General features: G+C 44.4%; 1 protein-coding gene across 1 annotated transcript; it reads right to left on the bottom strand.

Annotated features, from left to right (window-relative positions):
• Positions 1 to 1,378: 1,378 nt before the first annotated feature.
• LOC137312493 (EEF1A lysine methyltransferase 3-like) lies at positions 1,379 to 10,878 on the bottom strand. Its single transcript, XM_067979036.1, has 3 exons — positions 10,723 to 10,878; positions 6,712 to 6,823; positions 1,379 to 1,776 (listed from the first exon to the last, which is right to left on the bottom strand). Exons 1-3 carry the CDS (start codon positions 10,876 to 10,878, stop codon positions 1,379 to 1,381), a joined length of 666 nt encoding a protein of 221 aa, XP_067835137.1.
• Between the last annotated feature and the right edge of the window lie 6,847 nt (positions 10,879 to 17,725).

Genomic DNA, 17,725 nt, shown 5'->3' on the forward strand with positions numbered 1-17,725 from the left:
CAAGAGAGAGTGTGTGTTTGTGTGTGTGTGTTTTTGTTGGTGTGTGTTTGTGTCTTTGTTTGTGAGGGAGACTCTGGAGACCAACCCTTGTGGAATTGGGAACCTTACGTCAGGGACGTAAAGACTGCGTCAGGGACGTGGAGACGACGTCGGGAGTCAGAGGGAGAATTGCCTGGCCAGTAGTGTCTCTCCTTTCTGGGTAATACAATATCCTTTCTATTCTGTGACACTCAGGGAGTGTTGTCACAAAAACTTAGTGGTTGTGCGTTTAAAGCCTAACACTCGGGGAGTATTAATAGAGAAACTTAGTGGGTGTGCGTTGAAATCCTAGTTTGAGTATAAACCTGTATAACCTGCTGGAAACTACATGCCTATATCTAACTAGACGTATAAGTGGTATGTACATGATCTAATAACGTTAATAAAGCAAATTGAGAATTAAGAGAGAATTGACTCCACCTCTGTGCACGAAGCCAAAACCGTTAACCGGTGACTTCCGGTCAACATCAGTGACGTGTGTCTAGCTGGTACCCTGCTAAAACTGAGCTCAGTCCCCATTAATGAATCTCTTCATAAATGTTTTTGTTCTTTATATATTTAAGTTCACTGCAAAATGCGGCAAAGGGAATAATTCGAACCAGATAACTTCACAAGTTTTATTTTTTTATATATTCATTATCAGGGTGTGGGCGTCGCTGACAAGGTCAGAATCTGTTGCCCCTCCCTAGTTGCCCTTGAGAAAATGCTGGTGAGCCTTCTTCTTGAACGGCTGCAGTCCTTGTATCCCACTAAGCTGTTAGGGAGGGAGGGCCGAAGTATTGATCTCGTAATATACTCTCTACTGCACAACATCACCGCAGTCTTCAACTGGGTCAATTTAAACGAGCTTCCGTTGACGTTCACGTTCACACAAACGTGAATGTAGTGGGAGAGCAACACTTCAGGAGGGGAAAAGTGTAGGTCTTGTGATGTGTTCTGCAGTGTAAGAATTAAGTTAGATACAGGGTGAAGCTGACTCCATAGAGGGTGCCTAACCCTAAACTCTAACCCTCCCTGCCAACGTTAATCTAGTCAGATTACAGTGGCATTAATAGGATTCGCGTTTTGGTTAGGGCTCGGACTAGAGCTAGGGTTAGGGTTTGGCTCGGGCTTTAACGTCAGGATTAGGGTTAGGGTTTCAGGTTTAGGATTAGGGTTTAGGATAAGAGTGTCAGTGTTAGGGTGTTGGAGTAAATGGAAATCCCAATCCCTCTATCTCTGCAACCTCCTCCTACATCATTCAGTCCTCTGACTCTTGCCTGTTGTGCCCTTCTCCCCCTCGCTTCTTCCCATTATGAGACCTTTAACTGCCTCCAACCTATTCTCTGGAATTTCCTCCTTAATAAGCGCCAGGAACTTTTTTGGTCACTTTGTACAGGTTGATTTCTTTTTCTGGGACACTGTGAACAATTTCGGAGTTAAAATGCTGTGGAATGAGGTTCTCGTGAAAATTCATGGCTCCCATGACCTCACGCATCCTCGAGCAGATGTAAATGATAGTGTTTTGGCTGCTCAGATGTTGTAGGGTCTTTAGCAGTAAGTGGAATTCACGTTTCTTGTAGACGATATCGGATCCCAGGATGATATCGTAGTCTGTCGGAAATTGATCATGGTTTTCACCCCACGAGAGAGCAGAGACTTTTGACCGCTGGATAATTGAAGAGGGGACATTGTTGGCCACGTTAAGTTCTATTTGATTCAGAACTTCTGGTTTGTCTGTCAAGGTCACATCTCCACCTGCCAGAAGAATGTAAAAGAGTAATGACGTATCTTCACTTATTGCTTCCCTATGACACCAACCTGTAAATGGTAAATGTGGGCAAAAGGGATTCGGGGCAAAGCAGATTACCACAGCAAAGGCTGTTAAATGTAATGATGAACTTGTGCAGTGTCACAGCATTGCTCAACGACTCCATTAACACAGCGGTTATTTCACTGGGATTAGATAATCCAAAACTACGGAATAAAAACCCAGCAACTTGAGTTCAAATCTAACCACGGCAGTTTGAGATTTTGATTTTAATTCAAAAATGTCAACATAAAAAGCTGGTATCAGTAAAAGGAGAGATATTGACTTTCTACCACAGCGTAAAACCGGTGACAACGAGTTTGTCGCCCGTTGAACATTCCTCCCGGTTTTTATTTTTAGCTATCACACGTTTTAAACTGCCGCTCGAAGTCAATATCCGCCCCAAAGTGACCATGCAACTATCCGATTGTCGCAAAAACCCAATAGGTTCACTAATGTCCTTTAGCGAAGGAAACCTGCCGTCCTGAACCAATCTGGCCTGTGTGTTATTCCAGTCTCACATCAATGTGGTTGGTGCATCACTGCCCTCTAGTGTGGCCTTGTAAGCCACGCCGCAATATCAAAATAAGGATAAAGCTGCGACCCAGGCATCGAATTGGGACAGAAAAAGGCACACCCAGCCCAGTTGACTTTGCAAGGTCCTCCTCGCTATCAATTGGGGACTGTTGTCAAAGTCGAGAGAGCTGCCTCACAAACTAGTCAAGCAACGGTCTGACATACTCTGAGAATCAGACCTGTCCTCACACTGAGGAACCCCTCCATCGTGTCGTGTGGCACTACCACCCTGCTGAGCGGGATAGATTAATAACAAATCTAGCAGCACAAAAGCAGGCACTCATGAGGCGCCATGGGCCCCAAGCAGCAGCATAACGGAATGCCACAACAATCTTGTCACCGCAGGGCCCGACATATCCCTCACTTCTCCATCGCCATCAAGCTAGGTGACTAAATCTGTTTCAACGTGGAATGTAGAAGAGCATGCCTGGAGCGGCACCAGGCGTATCTGAAAATCAGGTGCCAACTTGGTGAAGAAACAGCAAAGGATTACCATGCATTATAAACAGTTAGAGCACCATGCATTATAAATAGCGAGAGCATCATGCATTTTAAAGAGTGAAAGCACCATGCAATATAAAGAGTGAGAGCACTAGGCATTAAAAACAGTGAGAGCACCATGCATTATGAACAGTGAGAGCACCATGCATTATAAACAGTGAGAGCACCAGGCATTATAACAGTTTGAGAACCATGCATTATAAACAGTGAGAGCACCAGGCATTATAAACAGTTGGAGCACCATGCAATATAAAGAGTGAGAGCATTGGCATTATAAAGAGTGAGAGCACCATGTATTATAAACAGTGAGAGCACAGTGCATTATAAACAATGAGAGCACCATGCATTATAAACAGTGAGAGCACAGTGCATTGTAAACAATGAGAGCACCATGCATTATTAACAGTGAGAGCACCATGCATTATAAACAGCGAGAGCACCATTCATTATAAACTGTGAGAGCACAATGCTGTGCACAGAATTCAGCAATCCCCAAACCAAACAATCAGGTTAAAGCTCTGAAATCCGGTCACATCCAGTCGCGAATGGTGGTCGCAAATTAAGCAACTAACAGGAGATGGAGGCTCGGTGAACATTCTCATCCTCAACAAGAGCGCAGCCCAGCACATGGGAACATAAGAACATAATAAATAGGAGCAGGAGTAGGCCATCCGGCCCCCCTTGCCTTCTCCTTCATTCGATAAAATCATGGCTGCTCTTCGAACTGCACTCCACTTTCCCGCCCGATTCCCATATCCCTTGATTCCCTGAGTGCAAAAAAAAAGTTTGATGCGCTTGCAACAATCTGCAGCCAGAAGTGCCAAGTGGATGATTATTCTCAGCCTCTTCCTGAGATCCCCGTCATCACAGATACTGGTCTTTAGCCAATTCCATTCACTCCACGTGATAACAATAAATGTCTGTGTTCATGGACTGGCAAAGGCTGTGTGTCACGACAACATCACGGCTTTGGCGCTGAAGACCTGTGCTCCAGAACAAGCTGTGCCCCGACCTGAGCTGTTCCAGAACAGCTACAACACTGTCATCTATCCGACTAAAAAGGGGAAAATTGCCCAGGTATGTCCTGTCCAAAAAAGTAGGACAAATCCAATCCGGCCAATTACCGCGCCATCAGCCTACTCTCAATCATCGCCAAAGTGATGGAAGATGTCGACAGTGCTATCAAGCGGCACTTACTCACCAATAACCTGCTCACCGATGCATAGTTTGGGTTCCGCCATGATCAGTCGGCTACAGACCTCATTACAGCATTGGTCCAAACATGGTGTTGGCCAGAGGCTGCAGAAACCGATTGAGCTTCATTCGAAGTGCTAACAAAGACACTGACTTTTGAACTGGGGTGACCTGGAGTTCAGTCACTGGTCTGAACTGGCCAGAACCGGTTTGAATTCGTTCCGCTTCTTACAGGGACAAAGGAACAGTGATGAGACACCAGTCCTTATTTAGAAAAGGAGTATGAGGTGATGCTACCTCGGCCCTTGGAACAGAGCCAATCAGGGGATGACATCGATCACTCCAGCAACTTTGAGCCAAGCAGAGAAGACAGCATCATTCGAAAAGACAGACTTGGGAATAAAACTGAAGAATTGCTGGCTTGGTCCCAGTTTGTTTTTGAGGGAGACTCCGGAGACGAACCCTCGTGGAAGTGGGAACCCGACGTCAGGGAATTAGAGACGACGTCAGGGACGTAGAGACGATGTCGGGAGTGAGAGAGAGAATTGCCTGGCCAGCAGTATCTCTCCTTTCCGTGTAATATAATATCCTTTCTATTCTGTGACCACTCAGGGAGTGTTCGTCAGGAAAACCTAATGGGTGTGCGTTTAAATCCTAATACTCAGGGAGTGTTGGTCAGGGAAACCTAGTGGGTGTGCGTTTAAATCCTAATACTCAGGGAGTGTTAGTTAGTGAAACCTAGTGGGTGTGCTTTTAAATCCTAATACTCAGGGATTGTTGGTCAGGGAAACCTAGTGGGTGTGCTTTTAAATCATAATACTCAGGGAGTGTTAGTCAGGGAAACCTAGTGGGCGTGCTTTTAAATCCTAATACTCAGGGAGTGTTAGTTAGTGAAACCTCGTGGGTGTGCTTTTAAATCCTAATACTCAGGGATTGTTGGTCAGGGAAACCGAGTGGGCGTGCTTTTAAATCATAATACTCAGGGAGTGTTAGTCAGGGAAACCTAGTGGGTGTGCGTTTAAATCCTAATACTCAGGGAGTGTTAGTTAGTGAAACCTAGTGGGCGTGCTTTTAAATCCGAATACCCAGGGATGTGTTAGTCAGGGAAACCGAGTGGGTGTGCGTTTAAATCCTAGTTTGAGTATAAAACTGTTTAACCTGCTGTAAACTGCATGCCTATCATCTAACTAGACGTATAAGCGGTATGTACATGATCTAATAACGTTAATAAAGCGAAACGAGAATTAAGAGAGAATTGACTCTTCCTCTGTGTACTAAGCCAAAACCGTTAACCGGTGACTTCCGGTCAACAATGGAAAAGAGACCTGAATTCCAGAGGTGAGGTGAGATTGACTGCCCTTGACATCAAGGCATCATTTGTCAGAGTGTGGCACGAAGGTGTCCGAGTAAAACTGCCGTCAATTGGAATCAGGGGGGAAACTCTCCAGTGGCTGGAGTCATACCTGGCGCAAAGGTATATGGTAGTGTCTGTTGCAGGCCAATCATCTCAGCCTCAGGACATCGCAGGGCAGTGACATCGCCCCAACCATCTTCAGCTGCTACATTAATGACCTTCCCTCCATCATCAGGTCGCAAGTGGGGCTATTCGATAATGGTAATGATACGGACATAATGTTTACTTCCTTCAGCAATTCCTCAGATAATGCCGCAGAACACATGGCCTCCGACCTGCTCTTCGAGCCACACGATTAATGTGGCTGGTCCAGTTAAGTTTCTGGTCAATGGTGACCCCCAGGATGAGGATGGTGGGCGATTCGGCGATGGTAATGCCGTTTGATATCAAGGGGAGTTGGTTTGACTCTGTCTTGTTGGAGATGGTCATTGCCTGGCTCTTGTCTGGCGCGAATGTTACTTGCCACATAACAGCCAAGCCTGGATATTGTCCAGGTTGTGCTGTATACGGGCACGGACTGCTTCATTATTTTATTCAAAAGCATGCTTACTGTTTTATGGTGTATAATTTGGCCATCAGTTGGGTGCTGGACTCGTGATTGGAGCTCACAAGGACTCAAAAACATGATCAAAAGCTACAGCTTCCCCGCTTAATATTTGATCAGATTCGAGATGTTCAGGATGTTGTGCAAATATTACATTGAATATAACCAGGCCATTTCTGATTGGTATCTAGTTCTCAGCTCATCAGCTCAAGGAGAAACGTGTTCAAATGTTTCACTTTTTCATTTACAGATTTTTACGTTTTCTGGATTTTCACAGATCAACAGCAGTTCAATTGATATCCCGCTCCCGGATGGGAGGAGGGACTTGCTCCAAAATGGCAGGTGGAGCGGCTGAGTCTCGAAAGCTGCGACGTTTTTGATGCATCATTCATATTACCTGAGGTAAGGGTCCTGTGCTTTGAAAGCATTCTCTTTCAAACAGATTAAAACTGGAGGTGAAGAACTGTCAACAGTAAGGACATGAAAAGAAGAACAGACTGCAGCGTTCACAAAACATGCATATAACTGGGGGTTTAATCAAACCTATGACCAGTCACTGTCATGGTCCTTCACTATATTGCCGTCCTACTCCATTACAGTTCATCGCTCTCTCTCACACATGCAAAGTGCTATCGCTTGGAACATTTAACTCACCCAGCAGGATAGCAAGAATCCCCACGATCCCAGTGCCGGACCCCAATTCAATCATCTTCTTCCCAGAAAAATTGATATTCTCTTTCTCAAAGAACCGGCATAGAACGAGGCCCTGAAACAAAATATGGCATTAACGTTAGAATTCGTTCACCTGCAACTTTCTGAATCCAAGTTCACATCACAAGGGTTTGCAAGGGAGAGTGCAAGGGAGGGAGCAAGGGAAAGTGCAAGGGAGGATGAAAGGGAGGGTCCAAGCATCGGAGCAAGGGAGGGTGCAAGGATAGGTGCAAGGTAGGGAACAAGGGAGGGTGCAAGGGCGGGAGCAAGCGTGGATGCAAGGGTGGGAGCATGGGAGGGTGCAGGGATCAGTGCAAGGGAAAGTGCAAGGGTGGGAGCATGGGAGGGTGCAGGGATCAGTGCAAGCGAAGGTGCAAGGGAGGGAGCAAGGGATGGTGCAAGGGAGGGTGCAAGGGTGGGAGCATGGGAGGGTGCAGGGATCATTGCAATGGAAGGTGCAAGGGAGGGTGCAAGGTAGGGTGCAAGCCAGTAAGTAATTCCAAGGAAGATGTCAATCTCGCAATTAGTTCCAAGGAAGATATCGTGTTGTGATCGGTATAAACGCAATATATGGTCTCAAGGATGGCGTATACCCCGCACATGGTGTCAATGATGGTGTATACACCGGGAATTGTGTCAAAGATGGTGGTTACACCGCGCATTGTGCTCAGGATTGTGTATAGTCAAGGGCAATTAGGGATGGGCAATGAATACTGGCCTGGTCAGCGACGCCCACATCCCATGAACAAATAAAAAAAAACCTTGAGCACGGTTCTAACAATGGTGTATATACCGCACATGGTGCTAAGGATGGTCGATACCCAGTGCAGGGGATCAAGAATGGTTGATGCCCAATGCCGGTGATCAAGGATGGTGGATATCCAGTGTAGGGTGTCAACGAGGGTATACACATAATGCATGGTGCTGGTGGATTATTCATCCCATCTTGATTCAGAGGGACAGTGACATGGCTAAGATGTGTATAGAGGGATATGGGCCAAGTGCAGGAAATTGGGACTCGCTTAGTGGTATAAACTGGGCGACATGGACATGTTGGGCCGATGGGCCTGTTTCCATGTTGTAACTTAGAGTTATACAGCACGGATAGAGGCCCTTCGGCCCATCGTGTAAACTTCTATGATTCTATGATTCTATAATACATCAATCAGTACTTTGTGCCAGATAGGGCAAAAACCGAGTACATGGTGATAAGGATGGCATAAACCCAGGATATGGTAATTTGGAGCATATAAACCCAAGACATGACACAAAAAGGTTATAAACCCATTACATTGTGTCAGGGAGGAGGTAAACCCGGTAAATGTGGCCTGGAGGGTACAAACAATTTAATGGTGCCATGGATGGTATGAAGACAGAACATGGTGCCATGGATGTTATATATTGGGTGTAAAGTAGTTATGGAAAGAGACAGGGATCAATCAAAGGTGCAGATGCTGAGGGGTAATTCCAGTGAGTTGGAAAGTGAGCCGGCCCATGTTGAATGGAAACAAAGACTGGCTGTAAAAAGAGTAAATACGCAATCGGAGGCCTTCAAGGAGAAGCTCATTCGGGCGCAAACGAAACACATTCCTATGAGGGAGATAGGAAGGGCATGCAAAGCTGGAGCTCACTGGATAACTGAAAATATAGAGACTAAAACGAAACAGAGAAAGGAGGCTTTTGACCAATGTCAGTACCATAATATATTAGAAAATGAAGCAGAATACAGAAAGTACAGAGGAGATCTGTAAAATGAAATAATACGGGCGAAGAGAGTGTACGAGAAAGTGGTGGCAGATAACAGAAAAGGGAACAGTAAAGTATTTTATAAACAGACAAATAGCAAAAGGATAATCAAAGGAAGGGTGGGGCCAATTAGCGACAAAAGAACGAACTCATTGTGGAGTCACGGCTGGGGTACTAAATGAATACTTTGCATCTACATTCACAAAAAAAGAGGATGCTGCCAATGTCCCACTAAAGGAAGAGATAGTAGAGGATGCACTAAAAAGGTTGGCAGTACTCAAAGTAGAAAAGCCGCGCGGTCCAGGTGGGATGCATCCTAGATTGTTGTGGGAAGTAAGGGTGGAAATAGCAGAGGTTATAGCCACAATCTTTCAATCCTCCTTGGATATGGGGATGGTGCCAGAGGACTGACCAGTTGAAAATGTTATTCTCCTGTTCAAAAAAGGGGAGAAGGATAAACCTGGTAACTACAGGCCAGTCAGCCTAACGTCGGTGGTGGGGAAACTTTCAGAGACATTAATCTGGGACAAAATTAATTGTCACTTGGAAAATCATGTTTTAATAAATTACTGTCAGCACGGATTTCTTAAAGGCAAATCGTGTTTGATAAACTTGATTGAGTTGTTTGATGAAGTAATTAATAGGGTTGATGGTGTTCGTGCAGTTATGTTTGTTGACATGAATTTTCAAAGTACCACGTCATAGCTGAGTTAGCAACATTGATGCCCATGGGATTAACGGGACCGGGGCAGCGTGGATATGAAATTGGCTAAGAGACAGAAAGCAGAGACTAGTTGTGAACGGTTATTTCTCAGGCTGGATGTGTTCCCCAGGGGTCGGTATTTGCACCATTGATCTTTTTGATATGTATTAATGAACTGGACTTGGGTATAGAGGGTATAATTTCAAAGTTTGCAGATTATACGAAACTCGGAAATGTCGTAAACAATGTGGAGGCTAAGAACAGACTTCAGGAGACCAGACACACAAGGGAAATGGGCAGACAATTGGAAGATGAAATTTAACGCGGAGAACTGTGAAATGATACATTTTGATAGCAATAATAAGAAGAGACAATATAAACAAAATGTTACCATTTTGAAGGGGGTACAGGAACAGAGCGAACTCGGGTTGTACTAACACAAATATTTGAAGGTGGCAAGACAAGTTGGGAAGGCTTTTAAAAAACATACGGGAACCTTGATTTTTCAAATAGGCACAGAATACAAAAGGAAGGAAGTGACGCTAAACCTTTATAAATCACTGGTAAGGCCCCAGCTGGAGTATTGTGTCTAATCCTGAGCACCACGTTAGGGAGAATGTCAAGGCTTTAGGGACAGTGCAGTGTAGATTTGGTAGAATGGTACCAGGGGTGCGGGACTTCAGTTAAGTGGGGAGACTGGAGAAGCTGGGGTTGTTCTGTTAGACCAGAGAAGTTTAAGATGAGATTGAAAAGATGTGTTCAAATTCACGAACTGTTATGATAGAGTAAAAGAGTAAAAAGGGGTTCATGGGGTTGGGGGTTATATATTAGCACAGATAGAGGATTGTGAAACGGACAGAAAACAGAGAGTCGTGATAAACGGGTCATATTCAGGTTGTCAGGCTGTAACTAGTCGGGTGCCGCAAGGATCCCTGCTTGGGCCTCAGCTTTTTACACTCTATATTAATGAATTCGATGAAAGGACCGAGTGTAATGTATCCAAGTTTGCTGATGCTACAAAGATACGTGGGAAAGTGAACTGTGAGGAGGATACAAAGAGTCTGCTCAGGGTTATAGACAGGTGAAGTGAGTGGGCAGGCAGATGATTAATTGGAGACATGACATGTGGTGAGTGGAGCAGGTTTGGGAGGAACAGGTGACTTCGGACCAATGGTTCCCAAAGCTCTCCACCACTGGAGGGTTTTCCTCGCCTCATGTCTGGGTCTGATGGAGACTAATTAAGGGGATTGGTTGCTTTTATTTGTGGACAACTCGGTTCTCACTGTGTCATGTGACTACCAGGAACGTAGACGGCGAACAATAATCTTTCTTCTAGCAATTTCGATGTTCTTATGCATGTTCGTCTGCAAAACCAATGCATCAAATAGGGCTTCCTCAAAATGGCGGGGGTGGGGGTGTGGGCGGTTGCTGTCGTGGAAGTCAGAGGCTCTGGGTTTGGTTTCTCTCTATCCGATCCAAGCATTTACACCAAACATTGGACTTACAGCTCCCCAGATTATTGCTGGTATCACAAGGTTATTGCTGGAGTCCCCAGTGATTCTCAGAGTGTGCCCGCAAAACTGATAGCTACTTTCGAGTTTGTTGCTGTCCTCCTTGGAGTCGGAGCTGCTGAAATACTTCTTTTCCTGCTGTGTTTCCATTATCCTCTCTGAGCTCACTCTGTACTGCTTTGATCCTGCTTGAACCACTGCAGTCTCCAGGTAGGTTTTGTCCAGGGGTCTGGATGTGAGCCTGTCTCGGTTTCAGCTTTCGGTGCGTGCAGTCCGCTTGTCCTATGGTGGATGAAACAATACAAACTCTGATCTGGAAATACAATAAACTTTAATTAATTAGTCTCCCTTCTCTCAACTCTTCCCCAACAAAATTTGATAATAACACATTAACACAATATTCGAAAGTTTCTGAAAGGTCCTCATTAAGAAAGTGAACAAATAAAGTCAGTATGCAGAGAGCCGAAACTGTGGGCCTTTACCTGAAGGCAGGGACGGTGTTTGTCTTCCAATGCGACTGTTGTTTTAGTGAAGTTACTCCCTTCGATCCAGAGCTGCTCAGCTGACAAACCTAGCAGAAGAACTTTTGTTGCGAACCGTGGTATCATCGACCCAACCTGGGCCGGGTTGGTGAGCAGCCTTTCTCTGCCGCCCACTCTTGACCAGTTTCATGTTCTTCACCTGTCTCACCAGCTGCACCGATCAGTAACTGCCTTTTCCCACTGTGGTGATGACAGTCACTGCTCCATGCTGCTCACTGCCAGCGGGACGATGTGATCGGCCGCTGACTCTCGGCGCTTTGTTGCGCAGTGTCTTTATTCATTTCTTATCTGACTCGAGTCCCAACGAATCGCTGGGGAACAGCCGAGATTCCAAACACTTTTGAATATTGTGTTAATGTGTTATTATTAAATTTGTTGGTGAAGAGGCGAGAGAAGGGACACCAATTACTTAAAGTTTATTGTGTTTCCAGCTCAGAGTTTCTATTGTTTCACAAGGTACCGGCAAGCCCTCAGTGATCAGCGAATTAACGTAACTGGATCTGCTCAGGGCTCCGTGTAATTGCGCGGCCCAAACGCTGCACTGTTTTAAGGTCAGCAACATTTCAAATTATCATCAGCACAGAGCACCTAAAACTGATGCCTTTGACCCGGACGGTTTAATTGTTTTTTTATTTTAAAATGAACATGGAAATCAACTTATTTGCCAACAACTATCTGCAAATATTCAATTATCCGCCTTCGGGTTACTTTCTACCAGCCGGAAAACTGTTTCCAAACTTTGACCTGTCGGAGTGCTTGGAAATACCTGGTTTAACAAAGCACCACCTGGAGGATGGGGCAATGTTTCTTTGTGCTTCGGGAGTCTGTCGATTGTCACCCTCATTTATGTAGTTAGAAGATCCCTAAATATCAGAGGTAATTCAGTCATTGAAAAAGATTCATTCTTGGATTGAGAAGTGGCAATGCACTGACTGAAGGCACATTAGAGCAGGAGGAGGCCATTTAGCCCCTCGAGCCTGTTATGCCATTCAATGAGATCATGGCTGATCTGTAACCTAACTCCAAATGCCCGCCTGAGCCCCATATCCCTTAATATCCTTGGTTAACAAAAATCTATCAATCTTAGAAATAAAATTAACAATTGAGCTTCCATCTACTGCCTTTGTTGAAGAGAGTTCCAAACTTCTCCCACCCTTTGCGTGTAGAAGTGCTTCCTAATCGCACTCCTGGAAGTTTTGGCTTTAATTTTAGGCTGTGTCTAACCCGAACCCTAACCCACCCAGCGGAAATCGTTTCTCTCTATCGACCCTATCAGTTCCCATGAATATCTTGAAAACTTCGATTAGATCACCCCTTAATCTTCTAAATTCCAGGGAATGGCAACCTAATTTGCGTAATCTCTCCTCGTAATATAACACTTGGAGTCCAGATATCTTTCCAGTAAATCAAAAGCAAAACACTTCGAAAGCTGGAAATATGAAATAGAAACAAAAATTGCTGGAGAAGCTCAGCAAGTCAGTCCATATCTGTGGAGAAAGAAAAAGTGTTAACGTTTCAGGTCGAAGACCTTTCGCCCGAACTCATTCCAGCAAATCTGCGCTGCACTCCCTCGAAGGCCAATATATACTTCCTGAGGTGTGGTGCCCAGAACGGAACACAATACTCCAGGTGTGATCTAACCAGGGCTTTGTATAGTTTTCGCATCAATTCTACCCCCTTGTAGTCTACTGCTCTAGATATAAAGTCCAGCATTCCATTGGACTTTTTGGTTATTTTCTGTATCTGTCCATGACATTTTAATGATCTATGTACATGGACCCCTAAGTTTCTTTGGACCTCCACTGTGTCGAGCTTTTCATCATTTGGAAAGTACACTGTTTAGGTCCAAAGTGGATAACCTCACACATGCCGACAATGAAATCCACTTGCCACAGTTTTGCCCATTCACTTAGTCTATTACTATCTTTCTGGAATGTTATGCTTCCACCTACACTGCTTAAAATGCTGCCTATCTTTTTGTCATTTGCAAACTTGGATATATGGTTCAGTATCCCGTTTATCTAAGTCATTGAAAAATCCAGTGAATAGTTGAGGCCCAAAAACAGATCCCTATGGGACACCACTAGTCACATCCTGCCAATTTGAGACATTATCCCGACTCTCTGTTTCGTCCAGCTCAGCCAATTTCCTAACCAGGTCAATAATTTGCCTTCAATTCCATGAGCTTCAAGTTTAGTTAATAGTCTCTTATGAGCGACTTTATCGAATGCCTTCTGGAAGTCCATATAATCAACATCCATAGACATTCCGCTGTCCTCTACTTTAGTGAACTCTTCAAAAAATTCAATCAGGTTCGTCAGGCACGAACTGCCCTTCACAAATCACCGTTGGCTCTCCCTGATCAGCTGAAAATTTTCAAGGTGTTCAGTCACTCTATCCTTAATTATAGACTCTCGTAATTTCCCGACAACAGATATTAGGCTAACTGGTCCAGAATGCCCTGGTTTCCCTCTCTCACCTTACTTAAATAGCGGAGTTGCATGTGCAACTTTCTAATCGAAAGGAACAGTTCCTGAATTGAGCAAACTTCGGAAGATAATAGTTTGGGCTTCTGCAATGTTCTCAATTACTTTCCTTAAAGCCCTTAAGTGGAAACCATCTGGTTCTGGGGATTTGTTACTCCCTAGTGCCATTATTTTCTTTATTACTGTTAATTTGATTGTGTTAATGATAGTAAGTCCCGTCCCTCATTCACAATTAGTTTCCCTGGAACGTCCGGCATGCGATCCTCTCCCTCTACTGTAAATACTGATGCAAAGTAAATATTTAAAATTTCAGCGATTTCTTTATTTTCAATTACAATATCATCATTGTAATTTTCAATTACAATATCATCATTGTAATTGCCCAAATTGCTCTTGATCAAACTTTTTTCCTTTACAATTGTAAGAAAAATTGTGTTCGTTTTGATATCTGTTGCAAGTTTCTTTTCATACTCCCTTTATGTAGCTCTTACGATCTGTTTTTTCGCCCTTTGTCGTTCTTTGTATCTCTCCTATTCGCCAGGATCTATGCTATATTTGCATTTTTGTATGCTTTATCTTTTAGTTTTATGTTGTTCCTTCCCTCTTTTTTTGTCCATGGCTGTTTTTCTTTTTGGCAAGTAGAGCTCTTGCCCCTTGGAGGCATGAACTGGTTCTGTATCACGTTAAATTATTTTTTAACACCTCCCACTGATCTTCTGTCGTTTTACTCATTAACAGATTTACCCAGTTTACTGTGGACAATCTCTGACTCATCCCGTTGAAGTCGTCCTTACCGAAATTTAGAATCTTAGCAGCTCATAAGGGTTTCTCCCTTTCAACCACAACGTTGAACTCCATCATGTTATGATCGTTATTACCGAAATATTCACACATTATTCGGCAGTTAAATAAACCTGGCTCATGACTCATTATTAAAGCTAATATGGCCTGCCCCCTTGTTGGTTCTCGGAGATATTGTTGCAGAAAGCTGTCCTGAACACTCTCAAGAAATTTTCTAGCTGGAAGGAACAGAGAGAGGGATAGATAGGGAAGAGAGTAATAAAGGAGAGAGCCAACGAGAATGAAAACTAGAGGATAGAGGAGGAGAGAGGGGCATTGGAGGGAGAAGTGGTGGATTAAGAAGAAAATGAGATTGAGAGAAGAGAACCGGGAGGATGAGAGAGAGAGAGAGAATGAGAGACTGGAACTAGCCATATAAAAGGGAGGTAGAGAATTAGAGAGGGGAACCGGAAAGATAAAGGCGAGAGAGGAAAGACGAGAGGGGAACTAGATGGATGAAGGGGAGAGGGAGAATACCAGAGGAGTACAGGAGGATAATGGGTAGAGAAAGAATGATAGAGAGAATGAAAGAGGGGAACCAGGCATATAAAAATGAGAGGGAGAATGGGAGAGGAGATCGAGAAGAATAAAGGGGAGAGAGAGAATAAGAGCAGAACCGAGGGATAACGGAGAGAGAGAATGAAAGAAAACCGAGTGATAAAGGGGAGTGAGAAAGAATGAAATGAGAACCGAGTGATAAAGGAGACGGAGAGAGAATAGGAGACGGCCATGCAATCATAAAGAGGGAATGAACATGAGTGAACCTATCGTTTCCTCGGCGCTGCTCCCGCTCTCACCAATGTAACTTCAGCGTAAGAGCGGCCAAAACCCCATTTCCCTGTGTAAATATAAGTGCACTTTTGACAAAGTTACAGCGACGGAGCTAAAGCAGCTCTGAGGGTGTGGTTCAAACTCAGATTTGCCATTTGTAACACGCAGCAGCCCAAATTCTGTAACTGAACAAGACATTGATTTAAAATTCTACAGAACTTTGCCTTCAAATTCTGGATTATAATCCTTCATATTTCTAAAGAAAACTGCTTCATGACGAGCAGAAAATTCAACCTCGGCCTTTAGAGAGCCAATGTAGCAGCTCTAAGGAGAAAGCAAAATAGTGAGCGGAAACAGCAAAGGCTACTGCTACCGACAAATATACAAATGGAGCTAAAAAACTTACTTCACAAATTCTCAGTGCTCCTCAGTGATGTTGAACCTTTTTCAGTAATTATTACCTGAGGCTGCCAAAAAATTCTCGCCAGCAGCTCCCACTGAGCATTGCCTCCTGTTTTAACTGGTCACAGTCTCGTCAGATTGCAACACCCTGACATGTTCCCTCCGACTGTGACATTGGGTTGAGATTTATCAGCTGGTCTGCGGGTTCGGAGGATTCCTTGTGATGGTGACCTCCATTCACTTGGTGTCCTGCACTGGGACATCCAGTACTTCCTGTGCTATCCTGGGTTGAGATGGCTCAGTGGCGGTGTTCCATTCCATCAATAGTCACTTCTTGTATATCTGCTCATTGGGGGCAGTTGTTATCAGCTCTGATCTCCCCTTATTATATATAAAAAAAACTCCATCAGCGATCATCCCTGGCCATCCCATCTATAGGTGGTGCTTTGCGACCTCTCTGCAGCTCAGTAACATCCGTGTCTCCTTCATTACCTCATGAACTCACTCGAACTTTACTCGTTTTTTTGAAGGAGATACTCGGGTAATTTGTGTGAGATTCTGTTCCATAGAGTCTTTACTTTTCAGTGACAATCAGTTCAGCTCCTGTTTTCCTGCTCATCATAACTTAGTGCCCTAAAACATGGAATCATTCTTGGACTCCTCCTCAACCTTGTCCATTGCGTCATTGGAAATACCAGTGGCCGGAACTGGAGACAATGTTCCAAATGCTTCGTCAGATTTATCAAAGGTTCGAATGACGTGTTTCAACGCACGTCCTTGAGATACATCGTGCACTTGAGTAACATTGTCCCTGATGTAGCACTGCTTCAGTTCGGGGTCAGAGAGTCCAATGGATGTATCGGTTGCTGTACAACAGTAACTGGGCTTCCTAGCCCCGTGTGCCAGATGCAAATGCTGCTGCGATCAGAAGGCAAAATGAGATACTAAAGAGGAGGTCTTCAGCTCTGGCTACATACGAACCACACAGGAAGAGGGGCTGCACTGAAACTACATATGTTGAGGGGCTACAGTGGAACTGCACATGGAGAGGGGGTACAGTGGAACTACATATGGAGAGGAACTACCGTGGAATTACATAGAGAGAGAGGTTACAGCGGAACTACATGAGGCGAGGTGGCTACTGTGGCACTACATCGAGAGAGGGGTTACAGTTGAACTATTTAGGGAGACGGTGTACATAGGAACTACTTAGGGTGAGGGGCTACAGGCGAAAAACATATGGAGAGGGATTACAGAGGAATTACATATGGAGAGGGGCTACAGTGGATCTACATAGACAGAGGGGATACAGTGAAACTACATAAGGGGAGGGACTACAGTGGGATTACATAGGGAGAGGGGTTTCAGTGGAACTAAAAAGGGAGAAGGGCTACAGTGGAAATACAAAGGGAGAGGGACAAAATTGGAATTACATAGGGAGAGGGAGTACAGTGGAAATACATAGGGAGAGGGGTTACAGTGGAAATACATAGGGAGAGGAGCTACAGTGGAATTACATAGGGAGAGGAGCTACAGTGGAATTACATAGGGAGAGGAGCTACAGTAGAATTACATAGGGAGAGGAGCTACAGTGGAAAGACATAAGGGGAGTGGCTACATAGGAATTACAATGGCAGAGGGACTGCGTTTGAACTGCATAAGTGGGGGGAGGGGCTAAATTGGAACGACATAGGGAGGAGGCTTATAATGTAACTACATCGGGAAAGGGGCTATTAGCATCAGTTGTCTGGAATTTACTGGAGTCTGCAATTAAGAATAGAGTGTCTCAACACCGTTAACATTTCCAGCTGATCAGAGAGGGTCAGCGTGGATTACAAAGGGTAAAGGATTTGCCTGATGAAACTGATCGAATTTTTCGAAGAGGTGACTAATGTAGTGGAGAAGGGAATTTCTACGGATTATTTTTAATTCGTTCATGGGAGGTGGGTGCCACTG

This window comes from Heptranchias perlo, unplaced genomic scaffold, assembly GCF_035084215.1.
Source record: "Heptranchias perlo isolate sHepPer1 unplaced genomic scaffold, sHepPer1.hap1 HAP1_SCAFFOLD_43, whole genome shotgun sequence".
Taxonomy (NCBI): Eukaryota; Metazoa; Chordata; class Chondrichthyes; order Hexanchiformes; family Hexanchidae; genus Heptranchias; species Heptranchias perlo.

What these genes read in the sequence shown, in the direction of transcription:
- LOC137312493 (XM_067979036.1), bottom strand. Translation starts at nt 10,878, where the DNA reads ATGGAAACACAGCAGGAAAAGAAGTATTTCAGCAGCTCCGACTCCAAG. An exon ending in CAGCAATAATCTGGGGAGCT is followed by an intron (nt 6,824 to 10,722) that starts GTAAGTCCAATG and finishes ATTTTGTTTCAG; the next exon opens with GGCCTCGTTCTATGCCGGTT. An exon ending in GATTCTTGCTATCCTGCTGG is followed by an intron (nt 1,777 to 6,711) that starts GTGAGTTAAATG and finishes TTCTTCTGGCAG; the next exon opens with GTGGAGATGTGACCTTGACA.